The sequence below is a fragment of the Battus philenor genome, unplaced genomic scaffold (assembly GCF_028537555.1).
Source record: "Battus philenor isolate CCGP_79_NKW_IND1 unplaced genomic scaffold, ilBatPhil1.0.hap1 SCAF_2, whole genome shotgun sequence".
Lineage (NCBI taxonomy): Eukaryota > Metazoa > Arthropoda > Insecta > Lepidoptera > Papilionidae > Battus > Battus philenor.
In genome coordinates this window covers 8,794,659-8,815,267 of record NW_027181682.1, presented here as the reverse complement: position 1 = coordinate 8,815,267, position 20,609 = coordinate 8,794,659, and the positions used below count along the sequence as shown (strand labels likewise).

Genomic DNA, 20,609 nt, shown 5'->3' with positions numbered 1-20,609 from the left:
ACCAGTAACGCTCTACAATGATCACAGTTTGGAGACCCACTGTGATACGCCCAACCTAAATTTCCAAGAGACCAGTTGATTTTGCGAAAGTTTCTAAAATGTTTTACACGGGACGTGTCCTAACGTATGACTCCAGCACGTGTCTCGGTCATATAAGGACGGCGTGGCGTCTGAATGTGTCGGGTGGTAGCAGTCAAAGTGCAGTCAAAGATCGATGCTTGCTTTAAGAATTGAGATCGTAGGCAATCCCAAATTTATGTGCAGGTTGTCATTAGACACATCCGGCACACCCGTGGCTCTGCGCATGAACCAATATTGTATTACTTGGAGAGTGTGAATAACACGTGAATTTGCACACGCGAATCATAGATTTTTTTACAGTTTTATATAATGGGACTTTATTTTTGTATTAGCGGTTACAAAAACTAACAATCGCGGGCACAACGCGGCTGCTGGCAGCGGCACGGCCGGCACGGGCGGAGGTGCCGGTACGGGACCCGCGCTCCACCACCTGCACGACTGGTGGCGCGCGCATCTTGCCGACTCATCGCACAATGACTAACAACTATTATTACCCACTGACACTAATAGTTGTTCACTTAAATCACACACAGATTCACAGTTTTTTTTTCACACACTTTCAAAATTTACTTGGTCCTGTTTTTTACATCCGTTTCTGCCACATTACCAAAACTCGACAAAAAATGTAAAAATCAAATCTTAGTAACACCCACCTCTTTTTACATGGTAAATAGATACATTCCTTAAAAAAACATGTGGCAAATAGTTTTTTTTTTTAAATTTTGGGAAAAAGAAGTTCAAAAACAACTCGTTTTTATTACGAAAACAATATTATAAGTGTACTGTAAAAATTCCATAAGCACAAAAGATATACAAATTGAAAAAAAAAATATAATTTTAAATAAAGAATAAAAAATCAATTTTTCAACTGTTCATCGATACTTTATAACAGGCGTACACGTTAATTACGGATTAAAACGAAAATGCTATCAGCAGTAGATACGTCAGATATTTTTAGCACGACTGTAGGGTTTGAGAGTTTTGTTTGAAGAACGGCCTCCGTTTTTTTTGTTGTTATAAAATCTGTTTTTCGGTTTCTCAAGTTGCTTTTATAATTTCTAACATCCATTTACACAAAACTTAAGATTGCATTGAAATTTTAATGCACGCTCCATGTAGAATTAGAAAATATCTTTTTTTTTTTGGGATCCGCGCTAGAACAACGCGTCTTTATTGTCGAAAGCAGAGAGATTTTTATTACGTCAACGTAGACTCCCTTAGTCTCTTGTGCACCCATTGAGGTCCACCTATATCACATTGGGAACTATTGACTAGGGAAATCAGCGGTGTATAATTATAATATAAAATTTATCTATCTGATGTTTAATAATATATGATGATTTTATTAAAAATAAATTTTATTAAAAATTATATTTAAAGAAAAAAAAATAAAAATAGATTTAAGAACTTTATTAGAACGCAATGTCAGTCAAGAACTTGGAATATATATTTACAAAGGATATTATATGACGCACCGCACCTGCACACATCTTTTAGATATACCAAGTCCTCAAAGCTACAGTTCTTCAAATTGGAAAAAAGTCTATCACTAAAAAAATATTTCTGTCATTTTCAAGCACATAGGGGTAGTGTGTACTGTTGCTTGAATGTGTCTATGGCTATTATCACTAAAGATCATAATTAGTTTTATAATCGATGTAGTTTTCGACAGTAGAAAGTATATACCTATATATATTTATTAGGTAAATATATAAAAATTACACTATTTCCTATAAAAAGCCATAAAAATATAATAAATTATATAGCTTTGTTAATGCTATAAAATATAACAATTTTAAAGCCATTTTAATCTTAATTATTGATATTAACTTGATACATTTGTCAAAAACAACTAAGGTGTTACTATGTGTTGTTAGATGTAGAAATATAGTCTGAATATGTGTCTCAATTGCAAAATTTAGGAAGAAGATTTAGTTTTTAAACAGTAAAAAACTAAGTTCGTAACTTTGTTTTTACAAGCTGGAATTTTTATTTAAGAGATATATTATTTAGCTGAGGCAATCATTGCAAAGAATCTGACTTAACCACTATATAGAGTCACAATATCTGTCAAAATATATTTGGAAAATTTAGAACCAAAAATTAATTATTAAAATTGTTAATATCCGCTACTTTTTTAATTAGCAACGTCTACTATTTTTTGTTTGAGATAAAAACAAAAAAAGGGTAAAATAACTGATCGTTACCTTGAAATTTCGTTTACTCCGAATGCAGGCTAAAGAACGACCAGACGACGGCTATTTCTTTCTAGCGTGCTTTTACGTAGTAACTTCTTTTGTGTTATGTATAATAAAAATAATATTAAAAGTTTATTAATCAAATATGTATAATCTTTTCAAAATTATCGTGCCAACTAGGGAATTGTTGTAAAATAATAAAAAAATTAAAAGCAAGGATTTCTTTTATTTCTCTATCCCTAAATTTAATATATAATCACAGATATCGCAATGGACGTAATGGTTGTTGCGAATGGCAATAGTAGGAAAGCCTTTTTGAGTTAATTATTTAATATTAGTAGAACCAAGTTACACTCATTAAGATACCATTTTTATTTTTTACATAACTTTACAGTTATTTAATGTATGACTAAATTTGGAATATACTTTCATATAAACAACTAAAGTAAAGACAAAAATTTATTTTTGCGGCATTATCGCGCGATTGTTCCTCGCGGTTCTTTAATTGGAACAGAATTCTTTCTTGTGTAACACCATAAACACAGTGTTTACATCAAATATTTTGTATAAATTATTGAGTCGTTTCGCACATACGTCTATTTTTGTCATGATTTGCCCGATGGTTTTTAGATTTTTATCTATCTTATGATGATATCAGTTGATTCTCCAACCCAATAATCTTTGTAGATGCCGTCAAATGGATTAATAAAAAAGTAAAATAGATCTAATTACATGTAGGAATTGCTTATAAACATGGATCCGTCCATGGAACGAAGTTTTATTTTTAAGAGGCAAATTGCTAATACTAGTGCTGCGTATCAGTCTGAATTGAAGGAGCTGTAAACTGCGAAGCAAGAGAAAAATACAAAACTTTTTAAACCAATGTTTAAGCCTTAACATAATTAATCAAAATGTTCAAAAACTTCAATTAGTTGATTTTTTTAGATATTTGTTATTTATTTTGCCACCTAGGGACGTATTCCCAATAGTCCCATATAAATACCATTCCGTATTCACAGTTTATATATTCGCGGCATATTTGTGGAACATGTGCCACGCGTAAGAAAAGCATTTACTGTAATATTTACTGTAGTATTTACTGTAGTATTTTATGCTAGAATCGTCAAATAAAAACTGTTCATTGTAAAAAGTGACACATGCCTAATGCAAATAAAACAATGACGGTTAGTGTTAGAGCGAAACATACGTATCGCCCAGCAATGGGATAGTAAAATAGTTTAGCTCGTAGTTTCAGCGTGGCGGCGTACATGAGGACAGCGCTAATGTCCTCCTGTGAAGTATCTTGGTGCAAGAAAGGACGGACGCACAGCTCGTGACCTACTGACTGCGTGTTCCTACATTCTTTTGACAACCGTGCAGCCTGAAACAAGTATAAGTTTCAAAGCTCAAGTAATCATAGAGAAATTTTCTGAATATAAACATTACGTACTAATACAAAAGTTAAGTTTCACAACTTAACTTCAATTTTAAACGCAGTTGTAAATAATTTAATTTTAGTTACTTTTGGTTTAAGGAATACGATTATATATGTGGAATGAAAAAGAATATTTTCAATTCACAAACCTGCACAAATGGCACAATTACCGCAGACAACCAAAGCAACTGATTAAGGATGCTTATTCCGGCGATTGGCTCTGTCTCTGTGTCCACTTTATCCAAGTCGAAAAGCCAGAGTAATCCGGATGCCGCCCACGAGGTGTTTACGATGGTAAATAAGCAAACGGCCGGTGCCAGATCGTCGTTTAGATATTTGAGCAACTTTCGGAATTCTGCTATCTCCTGTAAAGTAAAATTTTAGACTGGACTTTCCATTAACCTCACATATGGCTAACGTTAATATAAAAATGGAATAACTATATAGCCATCGAAAACTCACTCCCACAATTTCAGACTTCCACATCAGCATACATCTTTATTTCCAAAATAAGACTGTTTATTAAAAACAAATAAAACTTTGTAAAATAAATTTTTGATTTATTTGCAGGTTCATACTATTTCTAATTGAACTCTGAATGATTTTTTGTCATGAATCTGTGATAGTCGCATTTCCAAAAAGAAAACGTAGTAAATTCCATAACTCTATCCAATGAAAATAAGACAACTTCTTCTTCTACTTCTTTCTTACTACTTCTTGGAAAGTTTTTTTTTACTCAACAGTAAAAAAAAAACTTTCTAACTAATTGACCACACCGACAAATTTGTTACTTAAGTTAAATTGCATGTCGAAACATGAATCTCGTATCGTATTTTAAAATAGTAAATCTTAGTTATGTTTCATCTAACTACGATCTTTTTCATCAATTTTATTATGTCTACACTTGAATAATTGGTAAAATATATTTAATAATATTTAATAAATATCTACGCTTTATACTCGAAATTAAAGAAATTATTAACATGATAACACTTATCAATCGGAAGTAAACAGATATCTCGCTCTGTGTATAATTATGACACCATTTCATATCAAAATTTTGTTCTTCTGTTTATTCATAATAAATGCTAATGGGTGAGTTAAATAACCATTACATAGATCATTGGTCAAAAACTGTAGCGATCGCGGATTTATCCCCAACGAAGATATAATTAATATGCAGTATAAAAACATCACCGTTGTTAACAAACAGTAAATTCAAACATCTTTATAAAATCGACCTGTCTCCCTTCTTAGGTTCAAATATTAAAAAGATATCTAATCTCCACTGCACTGAACCTGCACAACTTTCTTCCTAGCAGTAATAACATAACAACGTTAATACTAAATAGTACAAATTAAAAGACTGCAAAAACTAGTTCAAAATAACTCACCCTCATCCAGTTCAACGGAGTAATAGTTCTGTTTAGTAAGCGTTCCTTAAGAAACAGCAGATGCGCTTGCAACAACTGCGCTTGTAAACAGTAGCTGGTGATGACCGTTGCTTGGACCATGTCATGAATTAATGTGCAAATAATGAGTAGTATTTTTAAAGTTAATCTCATTTCGTTTGAGCTTAAAATAAAACATTTGTTTTGATATTGGATCGATAATAGAGAACAATTAAGTGATTACATGAAATAAAACATTACCTCATTTCCATCCATTTGAACATGATTGTGCCTCTGGCCAACATTAAATTAACCGAACATAAAGAGATGCACATCCAGAATATACTTAGAATTATAAAAAACCACAATAAACGTAACAAACGTTTAGGGTTTGCAGTCGGCATACCTTGTGGAGCGTAAGAAGATAAAAGAAATACCTATAGAAATTCAAGTTTTAATGAAATACTTTAGAGCATAAAATTTCTAAAATATACTTCTGACTTCTGTTACAAAATATATTCAACACAACTCACCCTTTCCATGAGATTTTGTAATTGTTCATTATCTGATATTCTGAACAGATATAGAGCATAAAGGAATCCTGCAAAGTGAAGAATACTGGGCCCAACATATGTTAAAGTGACGTTTCCATAACATATTTGTTTGTAGGTATCGTATTCCAATGACGACGTTAGCGCAAGTGGCACTAATTTATAACAAAAGCCTCTGTCTCGTCTAAAAATAACTTTGTTTGGTAAAAAAAAATTATACAACTGTTTATAAATTAATGTTAATTTAGGTAAATTTGAAATGTTTACCTAAAGCATGCCATATACTGTAATACATATCCTAAAAACATAAACACTGCCACTTGTGCAGAATGAAAATGCGAAAAACAAATCGCATATTTTGACGAATTTGTGGCGTCGCCAACTGGCCTCAAGCCCATAATCGTTAACAGTTTCAAATACGGGACCAATATCTGAAATTAAAAATAGTTTATAAATCGCTGTTCTTTTTTTGAAATAATATCCGTACTAGAAGTTTTTTCACAGTTAAACATATAGTGCTGCTAATTAAAAGTTTTGCGTTAGTGGTGTTGACAGATTCCGCAGGTACATGGAGTCAGGGCGCATAGGGCACTGAGCCTAAACTTCTTTTAAGGAAGCGAAGCCAGAGAGCTCTCAAGAGAGCATCGGCTAGGGCCGCGAGATACTACAATTTTTAATACAACCGGGTTGGAAAAAGTTCTCACACTTGCATAGCAATGTCGTGTTAAAAAATTTCACCGCTGTGTTCCTTTACTGTTGCGCAACGCCTAGCGAACTGTTTTTTGCAATAAAAAGTTGTAAATACCTTATGATACAGCTCACCTCTGTATGTCTTCCTTTTATTATAGTGTCTATATTAATTATTATTATAAAAAAATACCTTTGATTTACAATAGTGTAAAATCGCTGAGGTACTCATGTAGTTTGTATCTGGAGATTCAGTAATTTCTCCTATCTGGAAGTAAACATAAATATTAAGTACTTTAATTAAATTGTGTAAATGAAAAAAATATGCATTCCTTTGCATTTAAGCAAATGCCTGCAAATTCATCAAAATTAAAATTAATTATAGTAATAATATACTGCTGGACATAGACGTTCCCCATGGATTTCCAATAAGATCGCTTGGCTTTAGCTGAAATGATGATGGTGATGAATAACAATAGTTAACACATGAGTATTATCATATATATCAAATTTAGTTAAGTAATATAGTCAATGACAAAAGATTTTATGAGAAAACAGCTCGTAAGTTTTATTTCTATTTTTCTAAACTTTTATCTGTTAATGTCATTAAACCGTTGGTAGAGATGGAAGGATTACAAATGCGGACCTAACTATTATTCGACACACTCTGAAAAAATAAAAAAGAGGAACAAAGTACACGAAGAGAATATAATAATGAAGCTTTTATTCGCTTTCTGTAGGATTGCGTTAAACAAAAACTCGTGCAAGTTATACCACTAATATTACGGAGAATTTTTGACATCTTGAAAATTGAACGTTTACATGTATTCTAACGTTACCCATATTAAGTGGGAAAAGGTCTACGAGTACCTAGTTATAATTCTTTTCTATCAGACAAAACTTTTTATTTTGTCAATGAGCAACATATCTTCGGAAATTTACTAGAATAGAAAAACCTCAAGGGTGAATGCTTCTCGTTGGAGACCGTCGGTAGATGCCACCGCGATGTCTATGTCTAGCAAACAGTAATGTTCCACACATATCTTTCCCGCTTCGAGGGCTCCGGTCGTTACAATCATAAATTTGAGTTAGGACGATGAAATAAGACCGTATGTACTACAGGATTATGTATGTAGAAATTCTATATGACATTACACAGTCATAGACAGACGGTAACACTAAACAACGAGTGAAAGCTACACTTGTTACATCACTGCCTTGTATTAAATTAAGACGTCAAGCTTCTACACTCCAAAACAGTTTAAATCACTTTTGGGTAAGGACCAACCTAATGATTATAGTCCACGATAAATCAAATGTACTAATATTCAATAATCTATCTATGATTACTGATTATTACATATTAAATATTTATCGAATATAATAATGAACACTTCCATCTTCAAAATGTTATTAGCATTGGCTCTCGAAAGAACTTCTGAAGATATGTGACGAAAACAAAACAGCAGGAAACAGAACTTAGCAGAGTTGTTTATTCAACATTAACTTTAATAAAATTGTTCCCGCGCGTTAATAAATAACAAACGCACACATACAAAATAAATACTCGCGATTTGAAATACAAGTAATTTTTCAGGTGTAATTAAAAAAACCTTTTTGTAAAAATCTAAGATTCTTAGACATTGAGATATTAATGTGATACAGGGATTGACTTATTTCAGATCTAGTCCTGAAAAAGACTGAATTGTTCCAATCTTTTTATCAGCAATCTAAAAAAAATTCGAATTTCTTGTTAAAATAAATAGGAATACATGTTTAATTCAAACTTTCATATTCCGGTTCAATTATTAAGTGATCTAATTCAAATAAGGAAATTTCTTCATTCTTAAGGAAAAAGTAAAATAAATAACAGTGAATTTAATTTCAATTAACAATTGAACGTAGAATTGTTATCTGAAATGAACGTTGAACATAAAAAGTAAATAATCTTACGAACATCTACACTGTTAGCATCCAAGCTAGACCTCCGGGATCTCTCCATCGCTGGCACACCCCCCAACTTGTCGTTTCCCAGTACATGGCCGTCCAGTAAATCACTAGCTACACAAACGTTCAAAGTCATATTATCCTCTTTATAGCCCATTTCTACTTATTAATACAATAAATAATACAAAAGATAACTTATTAGTCATTGTAAATCATCTATCTAAATATCGAGAACATATAAGTACATTTTCTTAGTATAAACACATTATTGCAATACGTACCACTGCCGTAAGAACCGTTATCGTTTTGCATTGTCTATTATTATTGTATAAACAAATCGCTTATAGATTCTAAGGGAAGGAGAAACAGATATACCCACGGAAATTTATTCATGCTAATGTAAATTATAGTGCCACGTCCAAACCCTTAAATTAATAACAATGAACTGCAAATGGATGTATAACTGCATGTTGATAGATGAAAGTTACCCGAGTAACCAGTCAGAGGTAAATAACCGTCTTCTTACAACATATAATTATGTGTCTGTTAAAAATTGTGAAAACGGTAATTGCACAAACTATAAATATCTATTACTATTATTTATACTTTAATTTCACAATAATAAAGTATGTGTTTTTATTGAGACAATATACCTTTTTCGGTATTTTCTACCTTACTTTATTTAGAAATAATTAAATTTAGTGCTCTTAAAGTAAATGAAAGTTTTCTCATTACAATAAAACAAAACAACCAATAGGTCGTAATTGAAACATTCATTGAACTTTGTCATGATAACCCTTTGGCATGTCGATATCATGTTGTCTTTTTCTGTAACGTATTTTTTTACATTATTATAAAGTTACTAGGCTGAGTTTGTAAATACGCATATTTTTTAATTTTGTGAATTATAACAAGATTTAACAACGTTTATTAAACGACGTGCTTAACGTATTTGTTTTTACAAAGCCTTGGGGCTTTTTTCTGTCCATGCCGTCTTTATAAAAGGCAATTGTAGGTAATCGACGGATTAATACTTGACATAATAATGACAGTACTTCTCTGTTTAAAGTTCCACAATCAAGTCCCTTTCCGGTGCATGTTAATGACCCCTTGGTCATAGATACTGTAAACTGGGACGTCTATAGCGTGCAGTGAAAAGAATTACAGAGAAAGCGATGCTGATTAAATTTGTAGATATGAATTTAGATAAATAAAGTTGGGACAAATATACTATTAGCTGCCGCATTTAAACCTTTAAATTTTATTTCTTAATTGTTAATTCTCGACTCATGACAGAACAATCGTCTCGTTGACAGACGGCGGACTTCGACAAACTGCTACAAGCTACAATACAACTAGACTACATCTCGTGCGCCGCGCGTTATAGGAAATCTTCATGATAATATTCTCGCGGGTCTATGAATATCCATGTTACGTTGATAATACATGCATTCCTTCATAGCATTCCGTGTGAAAAGCCGATAAGGCTTACTTTACACGACAGTCTTTTGTTTTAATTGGGATAATGAGCTTCTCTCCACACCTAAGGTTCTAAATAGTTATAAGTGGTCCTGCCCCGCAGGAACAAGAGGGATGCGAAGAGATGACTGCGTCTACCCCTGCTTCCGCGGTGGCAGCCGTCTCACCGAGGCGTGTTCGAGTGTAAGAGAGTGTGTTGCGGCGACAGTGCGGCTGTGGGCAATAATCATTCTCCACAGAAAAGACTTTGATCGGCGAAGGATGTTAAGACCAAATGCGATGAGCTTCTACATCATTACGGAAATTACGTATTAGCAATTAACCACGAAGAATCATTAAATATTTAACTTTAGTACTACCGTCAGTATAACCTTAAGTGTTTACTTGTATCAATTCTAAGAGCTATTAACCCGGCAATAGCAACCGGCGAGATCACTTAATGGACCCTTTACCACTGCGACTTAAGGGCTCAACCGCCTCCCATTCGAGCCGAGGTTGGCGTCCTTTTGCATTTATATTAAATGATTTTACATTAGAAAAAAGACTTGCCAGTACTAATCGGTTACTTGAGAAATTTAAGTATTAACTAGACAAGCGCGCCTAAGCAAAAGATACTTCTAAACTATTTGGCAGAGGTTCGACACGTAAAATAATAAAATAAGGCGGTTAATCCGACAGGTGTTCGAACTTAGCCAGGGCTTGAAATAACAAAAAAATGTAAATTTAGACGAGTTTTCTCTTCTCCCCCACCAACTAAAAATGATGCGTACTTATCCAAAAATGACTGAAGTAGGCAAACGTCAGCCAGACTAAAGAGAATACGGCTGTAGGACAAGTCAGCACGTCGCCCATATAGAGCGCAAAGAGAAGTTTGGGGTAATGGAAATTGGGGGAAGGGGTGGAGCCCAGAACCTCTCCCCGGAACGTCGCTCCGATAGCGGCAAAAACTAAAACGTGGGTGGCAACAAAAAGTTGATGGAGACGATAAGAGGACAAGTCAGCTCCTGTCGACCGTCTGAATGAAGCGCGAGCTTGCCTAAGCAGGGCGAAGCTCCACCTCGGCAACTCGCGCAACCTGGATACGGAGGTAAAAGAAGAGGAAGCTGAGGCTGTGAAGCGTCTACTAGTTCGTAAAAGAGGCTGTAGTAAATAGGAAGAAGGTCATCATCTGTAAGAGCAAGTGGCCGCGCCTGCGAGAGGGTAGCGGTGAGAAAGTGGAAAGGGAGGTTCCTACAGACCATACCGGAGCGAAAGAGGTCCAACTATCCACCGCGAAACCCGATACTATCACCGACCGCAGCTGAATTGAGAACAATGTGTGTGAGGCGTTCTGCGTTATGCAGGGCAGAGCTGTACTGTAAGAAGCCCAAGTTGGGCAACATCTGCACTGTATACTAGGTAGAGATGCTAGCAGACACTACGGGGTTTGCGGCCAGCGGGTCAGCACAATCATCCGCCATATTGAGCGACTCGCGATCCATCCCCGGAACCGTCGCAAGATCTGACACCCGCCCCTCCTTAGCGGCAGGTGTAAAAAAAAAAAAGCGTTGAAGTTATACTGAATGAAAGCGCACGCGGGGACGAAGGCTGATGAGAGGGCGAACAAATTGCCCAAGGATGTGGCCCTGAAGAGCAAATACGACCAGTGTTAGAGAGATGCCCCATTACATTCGTCAAGCCATAGTTTAGGTTAGAGTCCTTGACGAATGGGATAGGAACAACGCGGATTTTTTTTTATTAGTGCAACGTTTGGCTACCGTGTACGTCGTAAAGTGGAGCTGGACACAGTTCGGGTCAAAATGTTCACGAGACACGGGAGGCTCTCGGAGTACCTTTATAGGCTTAAACTGAAGGAGAGTCCATCGTGTATCTGAGACCATGCTGAGCAACTGCTCCGTTTGGAGGATTTCGGTTCATCTCGCGAGATAGAGCTGGGAAGGGAATACAGAAAAAAAGCATCGCCTCCCAAGTGCCCTATGTACTGCAAAAAGATTGTGTAGTACATAACAAACAACAACAAGACTTAAGATAAAAAGAGGAATTATTATAAACTTCATAAAATTTTTACTGAAAAACAAAAATAAGTGCTAGTAAAATAAAAAAGTACTCTGTTAAAATAAGAAAGCGAAAAATATAGAATTAGAACCTAAGTTTGTGATACTGCAATGTGATAATAAAAAAAGTAACAAAAATAGAGCTTAGTAATATTGATGAGAGATAATAGTTAATGCATGGAAGTCAATGAAGCATGGACAGGAAAAACAGATAATGTGAAGGAAGGAAAATGTGAAAGATAATGTGATGAATCAGAGGAGAAATAAAATGAAAAAAATAGAATTTAAATAACTTTATAATGTAAAATAAAAACTCTCTCCACGATGAGGTTGAAAGAGAGGTTAGGGCCTCTCGTTCAAAGGGCCATAAAAAATCATTTACATGCAAACATAAGCATTCTTGAGACAGCTACTACCTCAATATTTAATGGTCACAAAATACTCATATTTAATCAATAGATAGAGTGATCACTCTGAAATATTTCATATTATTTTTTCTATTGAAATGTGACGGGTCAATAGTTATTATTGGCAACAGAATCATTCGAGATAGGTAGTATATAATGAATAATTATGTTCTAAAGTATACATATTACAAAGATGATGATTGAAAGCTCCATAATTTCTATAAATGTTTAACCTATATTTTACTTTTTTTATAAAAAACTTATTTAATAACCGGAAAAACACATATATAGTTGAGTACTAAATGTAATAAAAAACAGAAAAGAAGGTTTTATTTTCATTTATTAACGTTTTCAGTCCTTCCGGAGTCTCTTCTTCATTAAAAATCCAGTTTTCCTAACAAGTTTTTTCCTCTCTTGATAATGTTTCTTCATTGACTTATCATTATTGGAAATATTCTTTTTACCACGCATTGTGAATTTCATTTCTTTATTTCCACCAGAGCCTAAGACAGTCGACGCAAAGTTTTCTCGCGTTAGGCGTTCTCCTAGACTTGACTTGCTCACTTGCGGTATACTTCTTATATTTGTCAGTTTTGGAGCTGTACTAAATTCGTACAATTTTTCACTTCGCGGTTCTTCATTGATGACTTCCTCTTGTTTTTTATTTCTAATAATCTTATGTTGTTTTTTCATCTCCTTTGCCCACGTTTTCTCATCATCAGAACTTTCCTCGCTCGATTGATACAGATCAATATCGGAGTCTCTGTTTTCTTCTTCCTCAACCTGTAATATTTTAAACATTAAATACTACTGAACAAACATTTTTAACGCAACAAACTATTAAAAGTATCCAAAATTTACCTCTTTTACCTCCATTGCTTGTTTAATAATCTTTGTATCCTTTTTATCTAGCCTCGCTAATACTGGATTGAGTAATCGATATTCATCAGCTTCTTTATCAACCTCAAAGTCAGGGTTTTCGAATAATTCCTGAAAAGAAAATATACACATTCATGTTATTTGGGGTTTCCAGTACATAAGTATTTTACAGAACGGAAGATTCATTTGTTTCCACTATTTAATAACAAATAAAAAAATATTTTTTATAGTTTTTGAAACTTGTATAACTAAACTACTTCCAAGGAAATGTTTAAAAGAAGTAAAATTAAAACATAAATATTTCAAAACTTTTACTGGTAAATATAAGTAAATTTGCTGATTCTAACTAAAACACAACTCGTCAAAAAACTTTTTAAACGTATATACTATTTCAAAATATTTCACAAATACGTTTTGTGCAAATTTAGCCTATAATCTTCATTTATTATATAGAAAGAGTAAGGAGAATCTGTCGATACAAATTGTTTAGTTAATTGATTAGATAATAAAGCTTTTTGTAACTTTTATGTAAAAAGAAGATAACCTTAAATCGTTCATCTTTAAGTAAGTTATTTGTTTTTTTACTCTTTCGCCCTTCAGTATTATGAAGCCGAGAAGCCAAGTCTCTATTGACTTTTGGTAGGTTATCATCTAATTTTAACCTGGCGGGCCTCTCCTGTTCAATTTTTTCTCTGATTTTACGCTTTTTATATTCTTCGAAAGCAAATGGATCTGCTATTGTTTTAGCTTTCTTGTACAACCGTGCATCCACAAAGTATCTAAAAAAGTAATTAATAATTTTAGTGTTGTCATAACACCGTTTGCTTTACAATGACAATATCGACCCCGACTTACCCATGCATGTAAGCACGCAATAAGTTTGTTCCCAAAAGATGGTCGAGCCCTAATGATTCTAGATCTTGCTTAGTAATGAATTTGTAATCGTCGTATACTGTTTGAATTGCAGAGCTTTCTAATTCTTCTGTTAAGTTGTCTAAGAAGGAACACCATTTAGGCGCAGGACCTTAAAATATGAATACGAAATATTTAAAACTTTCATTATTAGTAAGTAGGTTTTTTCATAAATTTGTTTAGTTAACCAGGATCAAACACAACCTTGAAATACATACCCAATGATGGAATATAATATATTTGCATTTTTGGATCTTCTACTGCCATCATACATAAACCAGTGTTTGGAATAATACAAAGGTCATTAAAGTCAACTGAAGCTTCTATATTCGTATATTGTTTGCCCTGAAATAAATCAGAATAAATTTATTGTAGTATATTACCATAACAGTTATTTAATATTTACTAATTACATTATAAAAATGCGATTTGAATCTGAATGATATCTAAAATAAAATCATAATACAACAAGAACATGTATTCTTAAATATTATATTTTAATGTCGCCAAGAAAGCTTAGCTTTTGAGAAAGTTAGTCAATGTTGGCCTCCTACCTAAGGTAATCTTCACCATGAAACTTATCATTGTTTATTTTTACATTAAAATTAAAACTACTTACAGTATTACAATCCCACACTTTGACAACACATGCATCCATTGAGTAGACATAGTTCATCTGCTTATGAAATTCTATGTTCTTTATAGCAATTTCATTCATATGATCTTTAACAAGTAGAGGTTTGCTTGATCTAATATCATACAGCAAAACATGTCCAGAAGATGTTCCAACTCCAAGTTGCAGCGCACCATTGAATTTTAGTTTTGTAACAGCTGATAATGTTCTAAAAACATTGTTTTTATAGTTACCAAAAGAATTCTTAACCTATTTTTGTTATTGCCCTTGTATCATTAACAAAAGATTTTAACACGTCTTTACTGGTATTTCTCACTCAATTGTTCAAACTATTATAATCAAAGCTTCTATTAGGGTTTGTATTATAGAGAGAAGATAAAAGTTGTTGGTAATGAAGAGGATGAAAGGGCGAGAGAATGGTAAACTACTTGCTGGACTGATGCAATTTCAAAAGGGTGCATAACTACCATGCATGGCTCCTTAAAATATTCACATAATAAAAAACCGAAGAAAATTGTTTGCAGAGACTGTTGTGGTTGATCATAACCTTCTTTCATGAAAAAGTGTTTTAGTTGAAAATTTGAATTTTAACAAAATAGCGAACTAAACTTAGTTAAAACCCTAACAATTCTAGACAGTTTACTTACTTGTTTTGTATATCTGAACAATGTAAGGCACAATCAAGTAATCCTTCTCTAGATTTTGTCCGAGGATCCCAAGCCTCAACATGACCATTTTCTGTGCCAACTATTAATAATCCATGTTCCTCATTAACTGCACATGTATTTATTTCATTTGCTTTCGTCACAAATGGTTCCATAAATTGACCAACTTCTAAATTCAATCTGTAAACTTCCTACAAATATATTTGATATAGAAATTATTTGTAATTTTTTTATAACATCACATGAATTACTGATGTAATGTTTAGAGATCCTAGTTAAAATTTTGAGCATAACACTCACATGTAATATGCTAAATAGGATTTATCATGATGTACATATATTTAGGACTATATTTAGAAACTACTAAACTAGAAATTTTTACTCAAAAGCAAGGATATTATGTATACTGATGATAGAGGACATTTTTGTTGTTTATATTTCTTGACAGAGAAATCTTTTTTCATATTTATTCTATTTTGAAATTTCAATACACAAAAACAAAACAGGGATATTATAAGTTTATAATATTATTTAGAAATAAACTTGATAAGTCAATATTCAGAAAGCAAACTTATAAATAACAAGCTCTCATTCAGTCTCTCTGAAGCAGACCCGAAGATGTGGCATTTCAAGTTACTTTTTAATTAAATAGTAGAATTTGAATAGAAATTGTGGGCAACTCCACTTTATTTACACTCATAATTTATAGAAAAACTTAATTTTATAAAATTGTTAATAAAAACTGCATTTCACTCCACTATTCCTCATGCCTGATTCAATAATCAAGCATCTAAACTTTAATTGTACTTACACTTGATGCACCAGCAACATATAGATCACATGAAGGTTTGTGATATGCAATGTCCCGACCAAAATGAGGCACTCTGAGACGATAGTGTCTGCCATGCCCAACATGAAATTCAACATATCGGTCACACTGTAGAAAAACAATCTGAAAATATGTACATATTTACTATACACACATTATTATATTACCTACAAGCACAACCTTATTATTGAAATTAGATTACATAGTGCTACAAATTTTAGTAATATTATTGTTTCACCCATATCAATTACTGCTAAAGTACAAATAAGTCAACTACTTTTTAGCAATATTTCATTAACCCTTCTTTTGCCGCAACATAGCACCTGTAAGTTTTGGGTATGAATTTTTTTTAATTGTTGAATAAAATATTATCGGTTATGATCCTGTGATTGATAGTACATCCATAGCAAGCAATTTTGAACTGTATTTTTAAGGTGAATCAATATAATGTAGCCTACTTTGTTTCAGGCAGATCTGACCTGTATGTACCAGGGTGTTCGGACATAAATGTCCATAGTCAGTTGACAGGTTAATAAATTATACTAAATAAATTTTTAAAAATAATGCTTATGAACAAATCTATAACATACAAGTTATTATATATATATATATATATATATATATATACCTCACTATTAAAACATTCAGAGCTTTGCCAATGCTAGTGTTCTTACACTCACCTTTGAATAATCTTCACTCAAAATTTCAAATGTTACAACTTCTGAATCCAAGCATCTTTCAAATTTTAGTGACAAATTATTTACATCATAACATTTAACCCGTGGCTTATATATTCCTGTTGCCATTATAAACTGTCCATCTTTAGATGTCCGAATACTGGTGCTTACACCAGGCATGTCAAATTCTTGTATAAGTTCAATTCTTCTTTTAAAATCAACATTTTTTTTTAGAACTGCTCGCTTTTTTCTTTCTGATAACCACTGAAATTAAAACCATCATTCATTTGATGTAAGCTTTCGTCTCAAATTTCATTTATAACAGTTTGTTTCTTTTCATTTGATATTATTTTACAATATTCATGCAAGTTTAAAAAGTTTGAATTGAAGGTACATAAGTGATGTTGAGATGCAAGTGAAGATATATTCTTAGTTATAATCGAGGCGAAGCAAACATTTTCTTTAAAAGTAAAGAGTTCAAAATAATTAAACAATTACAATTTATCAATTAATTAACTTATCAACATTTTCTGCTGTAAACAGTAATATATAAAAATATAACAAAACATTTTTATAGATACTTAAAAAGCCACACACTTCTGGCAAAGATTTTCCTGCACTGAGGTTATATATCTTCACATTATCAATTTCTGAAACCTGCATTTTCATAAAATTATTATTTGTTAAATTTAACTGTTAAAAAATTTCAATACAGAAACCACATTTTAAGGTTAAGAAATAATTTACATGATACAGGCATGACATTGACATGTGAATACTTACAGTGGCTACAGGTAATAAAAAAATAAAAAAATGAACAGATAATAAATTACAGATAAAATCTGTAACAACTACAAATAAGGTTTTTTATAAGGCGTTTTGATAAATTCTCTTCAATAATGACTGAAAGCCAGACCTATGGGTCTCCAAACTCAATCCTACACGCATGATTGTGTATAATAGTTAAGGTGTTTTTTATTTTACTGAATTCCAAAGTGAATCTTACTTAGTGATAGTAGAGATTTAAGACATTTTATTGACCGTTGTCACTTCTGCTAATAACGCCGAGGATGAAAATTAAGTAATCTGGGTACATACTCGTTATCATTTAGCGGTAGATATAGACGATACTGTGAGAAAAAAGTATATACCACTATAGTAGGCCTAGAGGTATTCTTATCCAGGGTAGGGGCACTACAGGGCAAAAAAACTAGTGAATGTAAGGCAGATAGCTTTTCATTCACTATTTTTTTTCCTATAGATGGCTTTTGAAATGTGTGGCTTGCCAAGGATGATACGCATACCGTGGACAACCAGGAGAATCAACAGATCTGTTTTCGAACAACCCGTATAAAGACCAGGCTCTTCACCATCTATTATAAGCGGATTTTTAGTTGACTGTGGTAGGTAAAATAGATCGAAAGAGACCAAGAGGCTATCACCGATGGGCAGAATCTGTGTGGAAGTAACGAAGCGCTCAGAAACGTAGGTCAAAGAGACGGCAACTCACTGAATCCTTAACCAAGGCTTTCCAGGAAAGGCGTGACTTTCTACAATGGAGAAAAACGACCAAGAGGAACAGACTTTACTGGATATTTAAAAAGTGAGTATAAAATTCTACTTGCAACTTAAAAATACTTTAAATTGGTATATTAGCACAGAAACTTAGACTTATTATTTTTTTTAATTATGACGTACAATGCACCTTACCTGTATATTATATGTATATATATATTTATATAGCTTATATGTATATAGCTTATGAATTTCATAATCGGTTAAAATTATTAGTATATTAGCAAGAAAAATTACTCTATGGTAAAAAAAATGTCAAAAAGTTGTCTGTTACACGTGCTTATATTATGTTATGGTAGTAACAAATATAAGAGAAGAAACTAATTTGTTTATGTACGTGTAATAGATTATTTAATTATCAGTCGTAGTATATTCTTCGATAATATTTTTATTTTTGCTTTATAATTTAAGAAGATCCATAGCAATGTCTGAATTAACAAGAAAGAAATTGCAATTACCTAAGTCAGTTTTAGACATGAAATTCATGAAACGGACTAAAGACAGGATAGAGAAGGAACTGGAAAACTTTCACGATCATGAGGGTTTATACTCAAATATAATTACAAATGAAATGAGACATGCTACTGGAAATTTTATATCTGAAGCTAGTTTCACATACTGTGATGATTTAATTGAAGGGCGACTATCATTTAAAGGCATGAACCCAGAGATTGAACAATTAATGGAATTGGAAAACGCAAAAGAGAGAGAAGATAGCGAAATGCAAAAAGATGTTTCAGATGAAGCCTTAATCAATAACATGAACAAGTTTAAAATAAGAAAAAGATCTATCACACCAAGCAAATATAATTTTATAAAAAAGAAAAAAAATTAGTGTCTGACATATATAGTTAAATTACACAAGGTTTTAAACACTTTATCAGGTTGGTAAAGCTAATGTTCAGTGTATTTTAAGACTGGTTCTTTGACAATTGTTAATAAATTTCAGATGTTTTTTACTTTTAATACACTAGCTGGTTGTTGTACAACCATAATTTTGACTGTTTATCAAAAGTCCGGTTATGCCATTAAATTTGTTGGTGTAAAATAATTTTTTCATAAAATTAGATCTGTGATATTTTTAGATTACTATAAGGCAGAAAAGGTACTATACCTAATCTTATAGTAAAAAACACTGCTATGCATGCTGTTGTGCTGCGCTGAATGAAAACATTAGCAATTAGTATAAATTCATTACTGTTATTGCACACCTACAAGTCTTCAGTTGCAAATTATCATTTTATTAAAGAGTAATTTTTCAAAGCAATTAATATTAAAGCAAGTAACCTAACTTTATAACAAATATTATGTAGCTCCCTCATTTAATAGTGTATGAATTAAAAAACTTAGTCAATATTTTTGAGTTTATTTTCCCTACACATAAATATTATTGTGTTAATATAAAAATGGGATAAATGTGAATGAGATTTACTATCACATCTAACTTAGTCTGTGAAGCAACTTCTGAATGGGTAAAACAAGAAATAGGCTTTACAAATATTGGTTATTGATCTGTCAAGTTTGATTTTAAAATTGGTTATTTTGTACTAAACTAAACTAAAAACTAAACTATTTTGTAGTTTCTTTGGTGGCCATATTTGACTAGACAATTATTATCTTTGTATCTTGGAGTCTAACACAGTCTTTCTCTATTATAACCTTTTATTTTCTAATGCATTAGAAGTGTAGCAAGTGCATATAAAAAATTCTGAAAGGAATTGTTTTATTTTATTATTATAACTGGAAACATCTTAAATGATACAGAAAACAAAGTAATGGGTGCTGGCTGTACTGTGTTTAATATAAAAATATTTTAATATTATTTAAAAGTTTCATTCTGCAATAAATTTTACACTCTCCATCAATGGAAATAAATCAGAGTAAATATGTCATTGAGAATAATGTGCAGTTAATGTTGACATTTGGAAAAGTACTGGACAGTATTTGTCCTAATGTTGAAAGATTAATAAATATAATTTCACTAATTTATATTGATTCATTTTTTAATGTATTGATATTTAAGTATCCTAAAGTATATGACAATAGAACAATTATGTTAATTCATTGTTTAGAAACAAATTTAATATTTTAAGCCTACTTTACATAACTTAGTTTAATTATGTAAATTAATCATTTTTATAAACAAGAAATATTTGTATGAGTGAATTACTTAAATTTAGCGTTATTGCATCAATTATAAGTAATAAC

The 20,609-nt window shown here is 32.3% G+C and overlaps 4 protein-coding genes across 5 annotated transcripts in view; 2 read left to right on the top strand and 2 right to left on the bottom strand.

Moving 5' to 3' along the window:
- The window catches only part of na (sodium leak channel non-selective protein na), a 28,643-nt gene extending 26,770 nt beyond the window's left edge, over window positions 1-1,873 (top strand). Inside the window, exon 35 of the mRNA XM_068764985.1 lies at window positions 414-1,873. Within this exon, the coding sequence (XP_068621086.1) occupies window positions 414-562 (149 nt within the window). The 3' untranslated portion in view covers window positions 563-1,873. The remainder of the gene's footprint in view (window positions 1-413) is intronic.
- Window positions 1,874-3,417: 1,544 nt separating this feature from the next.
- GrlHz (Gustatory receptor-like Holozoa) lies at window positions 3,418-8,602 on the bottom strand. Its single transcript, XM_068765416.1, has 9 exons — window positions 8,572-8,602; window positions 8,301-8,404; window positions 6,537-6,611; window positions 5,924-6,087; window positions 5,639-5,840; window positions 5,367-5,542; window positions 5,109-5,289; window positions 3,864-4,079; window positions 3,418-3,660 (listed from the first exon to the last, which is right to left on the bottom strand). The coding sequence occupies exons 1-9, from the start codon at window positions 8,600-8,602 to the stop codon at window positions 3,418-3,420; spliced, it is 1,392 nt and encodes a 463-aa protein (XP_068621517.1).
- A 3,951-nt stretch (window positions 8,603-12,553) lies between these two features.
- Window positions 12,554-17,579, bottom strand: l(2)34Fd (lethal (2) 34Fd). 2 transcript variants are annotated; one of them, XM_068765088.1, is made up of 10 exons: window positions 17,424-17,579; window positions 16,830-17,090; window positions 16,132-16,272; window positions 15,303-15,511; window positions 14,641-14,863; window positions 14,240-14,366; window positions 13,965-14,133; window positions 13,654-13,888; window positions 13,092-13,220; window positions 12,554-13,013 (listed from the first exon to the last, which is right to left on the bottom strand). In XM_068765088.1, exons 1-10 carry the CDS (start codon window positions 17,493-17,495, stop codon window positions 12,582-12,584), a joined length of 1,998 nt encoding a protein of 665 aa, XP_068621189.1. In that variant the 5' UTR covers window positions 17,496-17,579; the 3' UTR covers window positions 12,554-12,581. The 2 variants fall into 2 exon arrangements, with proteins under 2 accessions (XP_068621189.1, XP_068621190.1); XM_068765089.1 differs by having other exon boundaries at window positions 13,101-13,220.
- A 1,121-nt stretch (window positions 17,580-18,700) lies between these two features.
- On the top strand, window positions 18,701-20,573 carry Mpp6 (M-phase phosphoprotein 6). The gene has a single exon (XM_068765063.1). The coding sequence runs from the start codon at window positions 18,826-18,828 to the stop codon at window positions 19,234-19,236; it is 411 nt and encodes a 136-aa protein (XP_068621164.1). The 5' UTR covers window positions 18,701-18,825; the 3' UTR covers window positions 19,237-20,573.
- The last annotated feature ends 36 nt before the right edge of the window (window positions 20,574-20,609 follow it).